This window comes from Falco peregrinus, chromosome 2 (assembly GCF_023634155.1).
Source record: "Falco peregrinus isolate bFalPer1 chromosome 2, bFalPer1.pri, whole genome shotgun sequence".
NCBI classification, from domain to species: Eukaryota; Metazoa; Chordata; class Aves; order Falconiformes; family Falconidae; genus Falco; species Falco peregrinus.
In genome coordinates this window covers 87,768,938-87,780,623 of record NC_073722.1, presented here as the reverse complement: position 1 = coordinate 87,780,623, position 11,686 = coordinate 87,768,938, and the positions used below count along the sequence as shown (strand labels likewise).

The following is an 11,686-nucleotide window of genomic DNA, read 5'->3' as shown; positions in this document are numbered from 1 at the left end:
TTGTTTTTTAAAATTCAGTAATTATTTTTGTATGAAAGGAAAAAAGAGAATATATCTCTGATAGGAGCAGGGAAAGAATACAGTGCAGACAAAAAGCACCTGACTGAAAGGGATCAGCGGCCATTTCATGGTCAGTAATACCGAAGGGGTGATTTCATTCTGTATCTAAGGTTACTCTCCTAAATCACTCAACTATTTAAAAACATTTCTTGTTTTTTGGAACTGCTGGTAGGGAGTGATTACAGCAGGGATGTTGCAGGATACAGGTCGCTGTAATTCAGTGTGGGAATATGAAGGGAAGAGGTGGTATAGGAATCTCCTTAACGTCAATGGCTTGGAAATCTCTGAAAACCTCAGCAGTCTCTGTTGCTGAACACAGTAAACTTTGTGCCTGATGCTTCAATCTGTCATGAATCCTAAAATTTTATTAGCTTCAGCAGGAGTTTAGAGCACTCAGATCCTTTACAAAATGGAGCGTCCAACTACTGAGTTAAAAGCCTGCTTAAAACGGTGATAACATTTTTATGTGATCCTCTGTGAAGTATCCCGGTATAAAAACAAGCAAGTTTTGAAAATATTAACGGTGCTTCCCGTTTCTTTTCAGAGATCTCTTGTAATTTTAAAAAAGTGTGAAGTATATTGTGTTTGCAGACTTTTTCAGTAAAATGGGGACAGCACATGAGAGAGTACTCTGAAATAAAGGTGTCTGAGAAGGAGAAGACAAGAAATCAAGGTACCGCACATGCTTGCAGCAGTGTTATTTCACTGAACATGTACTAGTGCTTCTGGGTAGTTTGCTGTCTGTCCTGGCTTTGCAGCCTCTGGTATTTTATTCCTTCCTCCTCTAAAAATGTTCTGTTATATGCAGTTACCCCTGGCAGATGTTCCAATGTAAGGACAGAATCCTTACCACTCTTCTAATACCTGAAGTAAAAAAGTATTTCTAGTTGTGCATGCTGGAAACTGCTGCTGTTTGGAAGACATCACCTGTTCATGTCTAGATCTTTGAATGTTGAGGAGGAGATGGGAAATACAAATAGGATTAAAGATGTCGGGGGGGGGGGGGGGAGGGGAGGGGGAAAGAGTTTGGAAGTTCGGGTGGGCTTTTTTCCCAAACTGAATATTCAGGTTAATGGCTTGATAAAACTATGTGTTTAATACTTCCCAAACGAAAGGCCTGTGTTTTACAGTGTTAAAAATCAGAAAGCCAGTAGACAAAGTAATAAACTTAGAGTCCTGTTTTTGGGAAAAACTTCTGCCATTTCTTGGTTGGATGAGATAAATGAATGGCATTGTGCTGTGGTACCACACTTCAGCGAAGTCACGCTGTTACACTGCTCTGTGTGAGGCAAGATGGGATTTTAGTTGATACGCTGTGAATTCCCAGAAGGTCCCCAAAGATCTATGAGCAGGGTCAGATTCTAGGTGCTTGCATCTTACTAACCTCACTGGGGGTTTTGATACCATAGTCTTTTTGTGAGTCTAGGATGCAGGATTTTCATTCACTCTTCTTGGAAGATTCCAGCTTGGGACAAAGATCCATCTAGTTTACTGACACTCTCCCTTTTCTACACCAGAGCTACTCTTGGACGAGCCAGAAAAGGTTAGATTTGATTGGTGGATGTGGTTATTTAACTACAACTAGTTTGAGAAACAGGTCAGTTTGGTATAGTTCTCTTCAAACTCGCTATGGCTTTAGTGAGCAGTCTGTTGAAGCGACGGTGGCGTGTATTTTCGCCAGTGGTAAGGTTTTTAAAGCTAGCGCCAGTGTTTTGAAAGTGAATAGGCAACAACCTGGCTCGGCTGTGAAATCCGGCTTTGAAGCCAGTTTTTATAGGCGATTCAGTGGAAATGGAAACACGAAGGGATCGTGAGGATCAAGATGGGTGGGTGGGTGGGGATGGGGTGTCTCCGTGAGTAACTTTGGGTGAACCTGCAGCCTGTGCAGCCTTCCCAGCCGCAGGTACCGCTGCACCCGACTTGCCAGGGCGCGTAATTCTTTATAGTCTGATGTAGAATTAGGAAATCAGCGTTTTCGGGTGGGACAGCCTTCGGGCGGGAAGTGGCGAGCTCGGCGCGCGGGTGTCGCTTGCCAACGTGCGTCTGTTCCGTGCCGGCTGGTGCCAGCCCTCCCCGGGGGGCAGAGGGGGCAGCACTGCCTGCTCGTGTCAGGGAACTGCCGGCCGGCCCGCCCGCCCCGGGGGGCTCCCGCCTGTGTGTCCCCCCGCCCCCGGGGGGCTCCCGCCTGTGCCGCCCCGCCCGTCCGGCCACGTGGCTGCCGCGCCCCCCCGCATTCCAGACATTGTTCCCGGCCCCGCCCCCGCCGCGGAGGCCCCGCCCCGCCCCCGCGCTTCGCTTAAAGGAGCCGCGCCGGCGCGGCCGCCCGCTGGCCGTGCCCTCCCCGGCCTGCCCCCTCGGCGCCCGTCCCTGCCCAGGGCAGGCGGCGGCCGGGCAGCGCGCCTCAGCGCGGCGCCGCCATGGCGCTGGACGTGGAGGCGGCTGGCGCTCCCCTGAGCTCTTTCCTGAGGGACTTCCCGGCGCCGCTGGGCCCGGCGGAGCCACTGCCGTGGAGCTCCGCGGGCAGCGGCGCCCTGAGCAAGGCCGAGGTGCCGGGCGCGCTGGCCGAGCGGGCGAGGAGCCTCCTGGGCGGCAGGTGAGCGGCGGGCGGGCGGGCGCCCCTCAGGGCCGGCGCCGCGCTGACAGGCGGCGGGCGCGGGGCCGGAGCAGGTGCAGGCGGCGGGCGGCGCCTCCTGAGGCGCCTTCCCAGGCCCGGGGGCCGCTCGGGGCCGGCCGCGGGCACCGCTCAGCCTCTCGTGGGGGGTTCTGGCCCCCCGCCCCCCTCTTAACTGTTCTTGTGCGTATGCTCCTGAAAGCGGGGCTTCTAGCAGCGTGCTCCTGCCACAGGCCTGCCCGGGTCGGTGCCTCTGTAGTAACTCGGAGATGTTTCTCTCCCACTCTGGGTGCAGGAGAGATTACGTTTCTCTCCGCAGTTAGTGTGACAGGGCCATCCATTCCGGTGGTACAGGGCCAACAGCTGGAGCTCAGCTCCTATGGGAACCTGCGCGACACGCCTGCAGACCTGCGGCGGGAGGGGGCTTGGTGGGCTGCAGGGCTGCCAGGCCTGGGCAGTGGGCCCACCTCATGGGCCTTTGGCTTCCCAGCCCTCTTGGGTTGTCTCGGCAAGTAGGACACGCTGGCATGGGCTTCTCAAGTAGATGTTTCCTCAAAACTTCCAAGAGCATGCTTGCACCGCCACTGGGAAACGCAGCACTTCTCTCAGCAATGTTTCTGTCAGTCCCTGATTTCAGGAGAGACGTCTTACTGCCTTCATCCTGACCAGTTTAGACTTCAACACCGCTAAGAATTTGGATGCAGCATGCTTCTTTCAGCAAGTTAGTCTCCACCAAAGAACAAGTTGTCTTGCTCTAACCTCTTATCTCCTGGTAACCTCTTGTCTTCGTGGCTGCTTCCTGAAGCACTTCAGTGGTAGGGCCTGCACATTCCAGGTCTTACAGAGTTCCTACCTTGGCCTGCTTAGGTAACGTGTTTGTTAAAGAGTGGGAACAGGGGTTATGGATGGCCTGAAAGAATCTAAGTGGGGAGCTGACTTTGTGCCAACTAGTGAAGACAAGGAGTTAAGGGAGGCCAGTTCTCTTTAGGTATATGCTGAATGTTACCTCATTACTAGCGGAATTTGATAGAAAACAGGGTTTGAATTACATGTCTGTCTACCATCTGGTGCATTTATGAACACTGGATAGGTATTTTTTTTTATTGTTGAGTAGGTATATTGTTGTTGAAAGTGTACAGGTGATTTTTAGGCATGCAAATTGCCTTTAAAACATGAAGTTACTTCTTTATATTACAGAGGTGCTCCTGGACATATCCTTCAGGTAGATGGTGTGCCTAAACCTGAAGTTGAGAAATGCATACAAAAAAAAAGTTTTTTAGGCTGCAGTTGAAAAAGACCCAGATGATCATTGCGTTGCTTAGTCCTGTTTTAACTAAATTGCTCTTGAACAAAACATAGCTGTTGCATTCCTGAATGAGATTGCAAATTCATTGTATGCACTTAATCTTAGAACTCTGTGGAGCTGCAGTGGTTCTGGATGAGCACTTTAAAGAACACAGCAATGCCAGTCTTGAAAAATACTTACCATATGGTAACCCATTTGCTGCGTGGGGCAGGCTAATGTTTTCTAAAATACTTCTGAGAGGACGGTAGGAAGCTGTACGAGATATGGGGTATAGGTTCTTAAAACTGTAGTGATTTTTTTATAACAGCATTTCAGAGTTAACATATCTGCTAACATTCTGTTGTTCTCTAGTGGACATATTAACAGGTGGAAGCAGCAGAAGAGTGCTGCTTTTAGAGTGCTTTCATCTCACCTGTCACTTCTGGTGTTTACACAGAAAGGAGCCTGCCCTGTCAGAAGCTGCATTTTTCACATACCTGCCCTGCAGCCAGATCTGATTAGACAGCGTGCTTTGTGCAGCGTCTTAAGTTGCAAGCTGGAGGAAAAGAAAAAAGGAAAGAAAAAAAACCAGGACAGATTCCTAAAGAAAGTAAAGCAGAATACAAGTGCAGTAATCTATTTATCTTTCTTTTCACAAAATGTACTTGGAAAACAGAAATATGTAAGGAAAATGTTTTTACAAATTCTTGTGGCTGCCGACAGGCAAAACAGTGAAGCAACCCTGTGTGTGATGCTGTGTGCTTGGGTGCAGTGTATCGTGCCTAAAGTGTCAAATGTAGGGATCCCAGCAAATTTACAGCTCAGTTTTGGACTCCTATGATGCAAAGAAACCTCATTTTGCAATTTGAAAAAGGCTGCAGTTTCCTGTTGGGTGTGCTAACTTCTTGCATGTGGAGGAAAAGACCAGTAGAGCCCAAGAGAAGGATCTAGTATTTTGAAAGTGGAGGCCGCCTTCTCGTAATCCATGTAATTAAGGACCAAACCTGAAGTCTCTGATTGTGTGAGAAATCGCCAAACATTACGCTTTCTTTCCACATTCACTGCTGCAGATCAACTCAAAATGCAGTTTCAAAGGTTAAATAAACTTCTTAATTGATCAGAATCCCCTAGATCCTTGCTAAAATAGATAGGGAATGTAAGGAAATAGGAGAAGGAAGGATGCTAAACATTTTAAGGAAAAACAAGGGGAGGGAGATGAAGCTTAGAAGACATTTAAAAGTTTGTGTAAAAGTTGTTAAAGGTGCAGAAGTGATGCCAGATTAGGAAGCGAGTTCACGAGAGGTCACTGTAGCTTAGATCCAGTGATGTGCTGTTGCAGGCTATCACAGTAGCATCCCTAACACGCAGATGGCAGCTCAGTGGAAAATACACACGTTCAAATATCACAGTGTCGATATAACTCGGTTTAACACCATGAAGATGTTATTGGATGTACCTTGCTGGCAGGTGGCATTCATGATTGTTCTGTATTTCCTCAGTTTGAAACTCTTCTGACACTCCGGCATCATAGAATGTATTGTACGTGATGATTAGTAGTGATGAAGGATTTCTCTGTAGATCAAGGAAATGTTAGGAATTGTATTTGGCACACAGTTCTGCTGTTCTGCTTCTTATTTCTGCATTGTCAGATACTTCATTTACACTTGCACAGATGTGTGGGTCATGCCTTGAAGGACCCAAGCCAATACAGGTCCAGCAATATCCTTGGCTCATGAGATGACATATGGTGATGTTTAGCGTGTTCTTCCAGTTGTTTGGAGGCATAAACCTTTGTGTCTCTGCAAGGCAAAACAATCTTCCTCCACCACCAATCAGGATTTTCACTGAGAAGAGAATGGGGTAAGGAATAACATTTGTTAGGTCCAAATTTTCTAATTTGGAAGGAGTTTCTGAATGCTGTTGCTTCTCTAAGGCTACACACATCTCTTATGTGGAAGCAGTTGGATATCTCAGGCTAACCCCCTTGAATGTCTTTACTAATCTGAAATGAACTATTTCAATGGACTCTGGCAAATGCAGCTAAGCCAAACACTAGCTAAAACAGCCAACCACTTTTGCTTCCTGGCAGGACTTGCACTTAAATCACTAATCTGGTGAAGCTTTGCACAGGTTCCTTCTTTGAATAATTCATTCAAATCAATGGAACTGCCTGCCTTGTATGGAGCTAAATACATATGTAAAATTATGAAGAATTTAGACAGGCTTAAATAATCTCGTTTTGCAGAATTTGAATTAATACATGGTTTTTGGTAAGAGCTATGTGTTCTGACAGTCTGTGGAAATGGATGAATGTGAATGTAGAGTCCATTAGTTACTTCCAAAACTTTAGAAATTAACGTGAAATTTTACTAACTTGCTCTGAAACAGAACATGAGATTAAATCAGACCCCCAAATACGAAAAAGCTTCTGTCAAGGGAAAGGAGAAAGAAACTTTGTATGACCATCTTGTGACATAGCTAAAGAACAATGTGAAATTCCAGCAGCCTTCCTGTTTGAGGAGACTTTACTACAGTAACAGTTGTGAGACTTCAGCTTCCTGTTCTGCCCCCTCCCAAACGATTCACTGTGTTTCATCTCTCAGTTGCCTCAGCATCCTGTTTTGTGTCTTTGTGTTTTACACTGTAAAGCTTACACCCAGGGTGTGGCCCTGGTATCTCTATTTTCAGCATTTCACTGCTCTTAGAATAGTTAATTCAGCAGTTCTGATATTTTGATGTTTTTATGTGATATAAGCCTGAAAGGGGGTGGGTGGGGGGGGGGTGGACTGTTGCCTCTGGTTTACCCAGTCTCTTCTTAAAACTCCCTTTAGTCCCTTCCTCTGTGAAAACTAGTAATACCCTGTTTACCGTGACCTCTGCTTTTAATAAATCCCCTAAAATTTACTTCCTTGCTCCTAATTTGTACCATTTAGTGTATGTTATTATAATGCACTATACTTCTCGTTTCTAGGAATCTATTTACAGTATCGGTGATCCATCTACTTCAGACAAGAAAGTCAATTTCACGTGTCATTGCCTGCAAACAAACTTTCTAGTTTTCATGGGACCAGTTGTGTTTGGTAGCAAAAGCAAGCATGGGATTAGCAGAAACAGCCTACTCTTTCAGGAACATGAGTGTTCTCGCTGGTTTATGATTAATAAAGTTAGAATTGGAAGTCTGGATAAAGTTAACGCATAGGAAGAATGTGGCACTTCTGCTGTTTACTAGTTAACAAAACTGGCTCTGGTAATTTTGGGTAGTGGTTAAAACTAGCTTATTTTCTGTTGTGTGTGGTTTGTTTGCTGCTGCTTCTGAAGATGTTGGGAGGACAGTAAAATGGCTTGAAAGAAATGCTGTGTAGCTTGCGTCAGTTCTGACCTGCCTCTAATAGTATATAGAGGTTGGAGAAACTGTTAATTTTGTGATCAGTAAATTGCTTTTTAGAATACATTTCTTAATTTAAAACTCTCGGGGAGTTTTCCCTGTTACAAGATACCCTCAGTAGTAATTTTGGGAAAGAATCATTTTGCCTTTAAAAAGAAAGTGTATGTATGGGGACACCTGCAATATAAGAGAAAAGAAACTTGATTAAATGCTGAAAAAAGATCAAATCTTAATGATGAGGAAACTTTTAGGGCTTGCCAGTTTCTTTGGTTTTGCTTGGAAAACTGAAGTTGTCTTTCCTTAGGACTTCAGTATTTTGCTCTTACAATCTGTGTGAAACATCCTTTCTATTGCTGTTCAGATTGGGCACCAAGATAAGAAATACTCTATTTTGAAATAACAGATTTAGAGCTTAATTGAAAAGTAGCTTTTGTCAAATTAAGCCTCTCATGTTCTACTGTGTGGTTTTTCTTCCTGCTGAGAATGAAATGCAAGTAGCAGTGACTCTCCATTGCACATTTTCTGTAAAACTGTTCAGTGATGACTGAAGTGCCTAAACAGATAGATTCTGCATTCTAAAGCTGCTTCTTCTAATAGTTGCAGAAATAAAACTGAAAAAAACCTGCTTCATGTGAAGATGGAAACATAAAAGATTGAAATTATGTGTCTGGCATTGTTTATATATTTGTTTTGATAACATCTTGTTCATCTAGTGAAAAGACCTGATGTCATTAACACAGGAAACAGCTTTCTGTGTGTTGTAGGATATCAGATGTTCTCTCCTCAGCAGATAGATATTTGTACTTTTCTGGTCACCGTCACCCTGGGAACTCTGGGTGCTGCTGTAATAAATACTAATGCTTAGAGCCACTTGAGTGGAAACATTCTGTCGTTGATTATAAGAATAAAAAGGGGGGAGGGAAATAAAACTAGCAGATTGGGGAGAAAATACTGAATACAAGCAGCTTTTGTTTATGAGGGAGCTTGTGACCTGCTATTATTTTGGCAGTATGAGAGGATCTTTCACTTACTAGAGAACTGCTAGCATTTGCAGATCTGCACTAGAAACACTTTGCTGATATAGCTGTAATGTGCTAGAAATGCACACTGAGTCCACAGTGACAAACTTTGCTTTACTGGCAAAGCTGTGCTGTATGTGATCTGGTGTTGCAGAGCCCGTGTAGCAAGCAAGTAAGTGCACAAATACCTCTTCCCTCAGGTATGCAAGCTTGTGCTAGAAGCTATTGCTAGGAGGTAGAGCACCTCTTCACTCAACAACGTACGTGTGTGTGCGCGCGTGTGTACGCACACTCTGAAAGCAAAAGAGTATCGTACAGTGGTGCTTGCCTGCAATACCACTGCTGCCTTGTTGCCATGACTTTGGTAATGATACCTAGAAAGAACATCATGTAACCTCCCCCTGCCCCCTCCAGTATGAATGGTGACAAATGATCAACTACATGACCAATACAATTAGTAATCTCCTGTGCTTCTCTTTGTATAAAGGTTTCCTGACAGTAGTGTGGGAACTTGTGGCTGGGGGTTGTGAATTATTTTCCTTCCAAAAAAAAGTAAGAAATTCAGAAGGCTTTGCATAAACACTGGGTGTTTGATATGGCCTAGTGAGGCTTTGTACCACTCTCCGCCAGGTCACACAGAGCTTGCTTCTCTCTGCTCAAAGTGCTGAAGAGCAGCTGTTCAGAGTCTGCCATCTGCTGCGCTGCTCTGCTTTCTCAAAGCTGCTGTAAGCTGTGGGCATAGAGCACAACGGAAAGTCTGTCATCTATTTTCAAGCCTTTGAAAAAAGTGTAGTCATAGTTGAGGCTGTGGGTGAGATGTGGTGGCCTGACCTTTGATGCTCTGGATGCTTCCCCCTTGCCCTGCAAAGCTGTTTACTAGAGACTTCTGAATAAACCCTCTTAAATTTGAGAGGAAGAAGAGGTGGGGGCATCTTTGAACTTGGGACTTGTTTGCAACACTCACTGCAAGGGTACTGGGGATCTTTTAACCCAAATAAAACCAAATATGTGATCTTACTAGGGTTTCTGCTTCCTGAAGGAAGATGCGTATATTCTGTCTTTTCTTTCTGAGGGCTGATACGTAAGGGGTTAATAACAGTCTTATGATTGATCTGGCATACATGAATATGCTGTGGCTGTGGTGGCATGACAGCTTGTCTTTTAAAGTGAAATAAAATAGAGAACTAAACTGAAAAGAAACAAGATAAACAAGAAGAGAAGTAAGTTCTGTTCTGTAACTCATGCCAAATCTAAAGTATGCAAAATAGCGTAATTGCTTTCTACTTCCGTGTGTAACTTTATTTTGGCCCACAGGTACGTGTACCAACAGTAGCTTTGCATAGCTCCTTTCAACAACACTGCATGTGTCCAGTAGTCCAGAATCTTTCGAGGAGGATGACATATACATTTGTGTTCTTTATTAGCATAAGTATTGGCTTACTGTTCAACTTGCTACTTTTATCTATACCCAAGTTTTAAAAATGAAGCTTGAATTTTACCGTAAGTGGCTGGAGGTTATGAACTCCATGCTGCAGGCACTGGCGATCTGACTTTAGCTGGCGGTGAAGCTACAATGCCTCATCTGCACTGTTACAACATGCATTAATTCTTTTTTATTATTTTTTTGTTGTGGTCAAAACACACCCTTTTTGTTAGCAAAGAAATAGCCTGTAGCAAAGAAATTCTTAAGTACTACTACTAGCCTGTGTATGCTGAGGCTAGTAATTAGTGTTGTGTGTGTCATAGAAATGGGGCTGACATGATTCTCTTAAGAAAAGGTAACATGTTTTCCACATAGCATGCCCCACCAGCTTCTGTCTTCTTCCCAACACAGTTGTTTTTCCACTTAGGAAGCAGCTACAGTATTTCTTATGATTCATGAAGATTAAATTATGCTTGGTTCAGCCTGTCAGCAGGGTGTCTTGGGCTTCTTTTGAAAGTAAGATTTTAACAATAAGTGACATTCTTCTTTGCTTACAGAAGAGGTTTGAAGTCTGTTATGGTAACTGCAGTGGGCTTCTACTTTTACACTGGTTGCCATAGGTACTGTGCCTGCTTCCAAATACTCTCGAGCCAAGTGAGACCTTGTAGCTCTCAACTAAAGCAGCAGTCCTTACTCTTCTTTAATTGTATATTTTGTTAACTCTTGAAATCTTTGATTTAGAGGATGATACTAGAACCAGTAAACGTTGAAACTGAACGGAACATGCCATTGCTGTGGAGCTCTGTTTACGTGAGCTTGAGAAGAAAACCAGGTTTACCAGTATGGTAGTACTAGCATTAAGATTTCATTAAGCTATCAACAAATATGTTCTGTTCAGAACCAAGGTAAATGGGTAGTGTCATTTTTTAGGCTTTTATTTTATCGTTTGTCAATGTGTCGGAATCAACTGCTCAGTGTTGTTGGTGGCTGCGTAACAAATAAAATCCTAATAAACAACAATTTTCTTTGTATAGATTTGCAAAACCGTGGAGGGGGAGGAAATGCATAGGAAGTAAAGCTGAATGAAGTGTATAGTCACTGAGGAATCTGAATTTCCTTTTTAGGAACTGGGTGGCAACTGGAAAAAGTTGAAGGATGTGACATAATGACTTGTAAACCTTTTCTTTGTTACAGGCATCCTGTAAGCAGAGGATTATACAGGACTTGTGAATTACAGCACTTTGTATACTGCCTTTTGTTTAAGCTTCTCTGTGTGGACCCAGCTCAGTAAGTCAGGGCTGTGGAAAGCAGAAGTCTGCAACGTTTAAAATCAAAGTATTAAGCCCTTTTCTGATGCTGAGCTGGAAACCCAGACAAGATTTGCATTTTTCCTCCAGCATAGCAGAGAGATTCTGAAGATGACTGAAGCTGTGGCCCTCACTGTGCATTTAAATGCATAGCTGTTTCATTTAATATTTTTTTGTCTCTGTTCTTGGAGCTGAAACCTGATTTAACTAAAGCTTCTGACTTTCAGCAGCATCCAGCTACACATCTGACATTGTGTGGCTTACATCTTCATATTCCTTTCTTTTTCACCTATACAAACAAAAACAGGAAGTAGGACTTTGTGTGGGGGTTTGCCAGAGCAGTTTTGGATGTATTTCTTGCTTGACTTTTTAAAAGGTTGTCTGTTAGTGTCAGAGTGATTGTAAGCAGGCATTGTTACTTGTATCTTGGGTAGGAAAGGAACTGACTCCCTTAAACATACTAGCCTTAAAAAAGAAATAAAAAGCCAGTTTCTGGCTTCCCTTGATGTGATATGACTGTAGCTAGCACTGAAAGGACTGCAAACACGTTGCCATCTATTTGAAGTACCAAAATGACTCATTAAGTAGGCCATCAC

The 11,686-nt window shown here is 43.9% G+C and overlaps 1 protein-coding gene across 3 annotated transcripts in view; it reads left to right on the top strand.

Annotated features, from left to right (window-relative positions):
• The first annotated feature begins 2,356 nt into the window (after positions 1–2,356).
• Positions 2,357–11,686, top strand: part of PPM1F (protein phosphatase, Mg2+/Mn2+ dependent 1F) — a 28,135-nt gene continuing 18,805 nt past the window's right edge. Inside the window, exon 1 of one of the 3 annotated variants that reach the window (XM_055794382.1) lies at positions 2,357–2,653. In XM_055794382.1, coding sequence (XP_055650357.1) covers positions 2,478–2,653 — 176 coding nt within the window. In that variant the 5' untranslated portion in view covers positions 2,357–2,477. The remainder of the gene's footprint in view (positions 2,654–11,686) is intronic. The other 2 variants (XM_055794379.1, XM_055794381.1) reach the window with 2 other exon arrangements.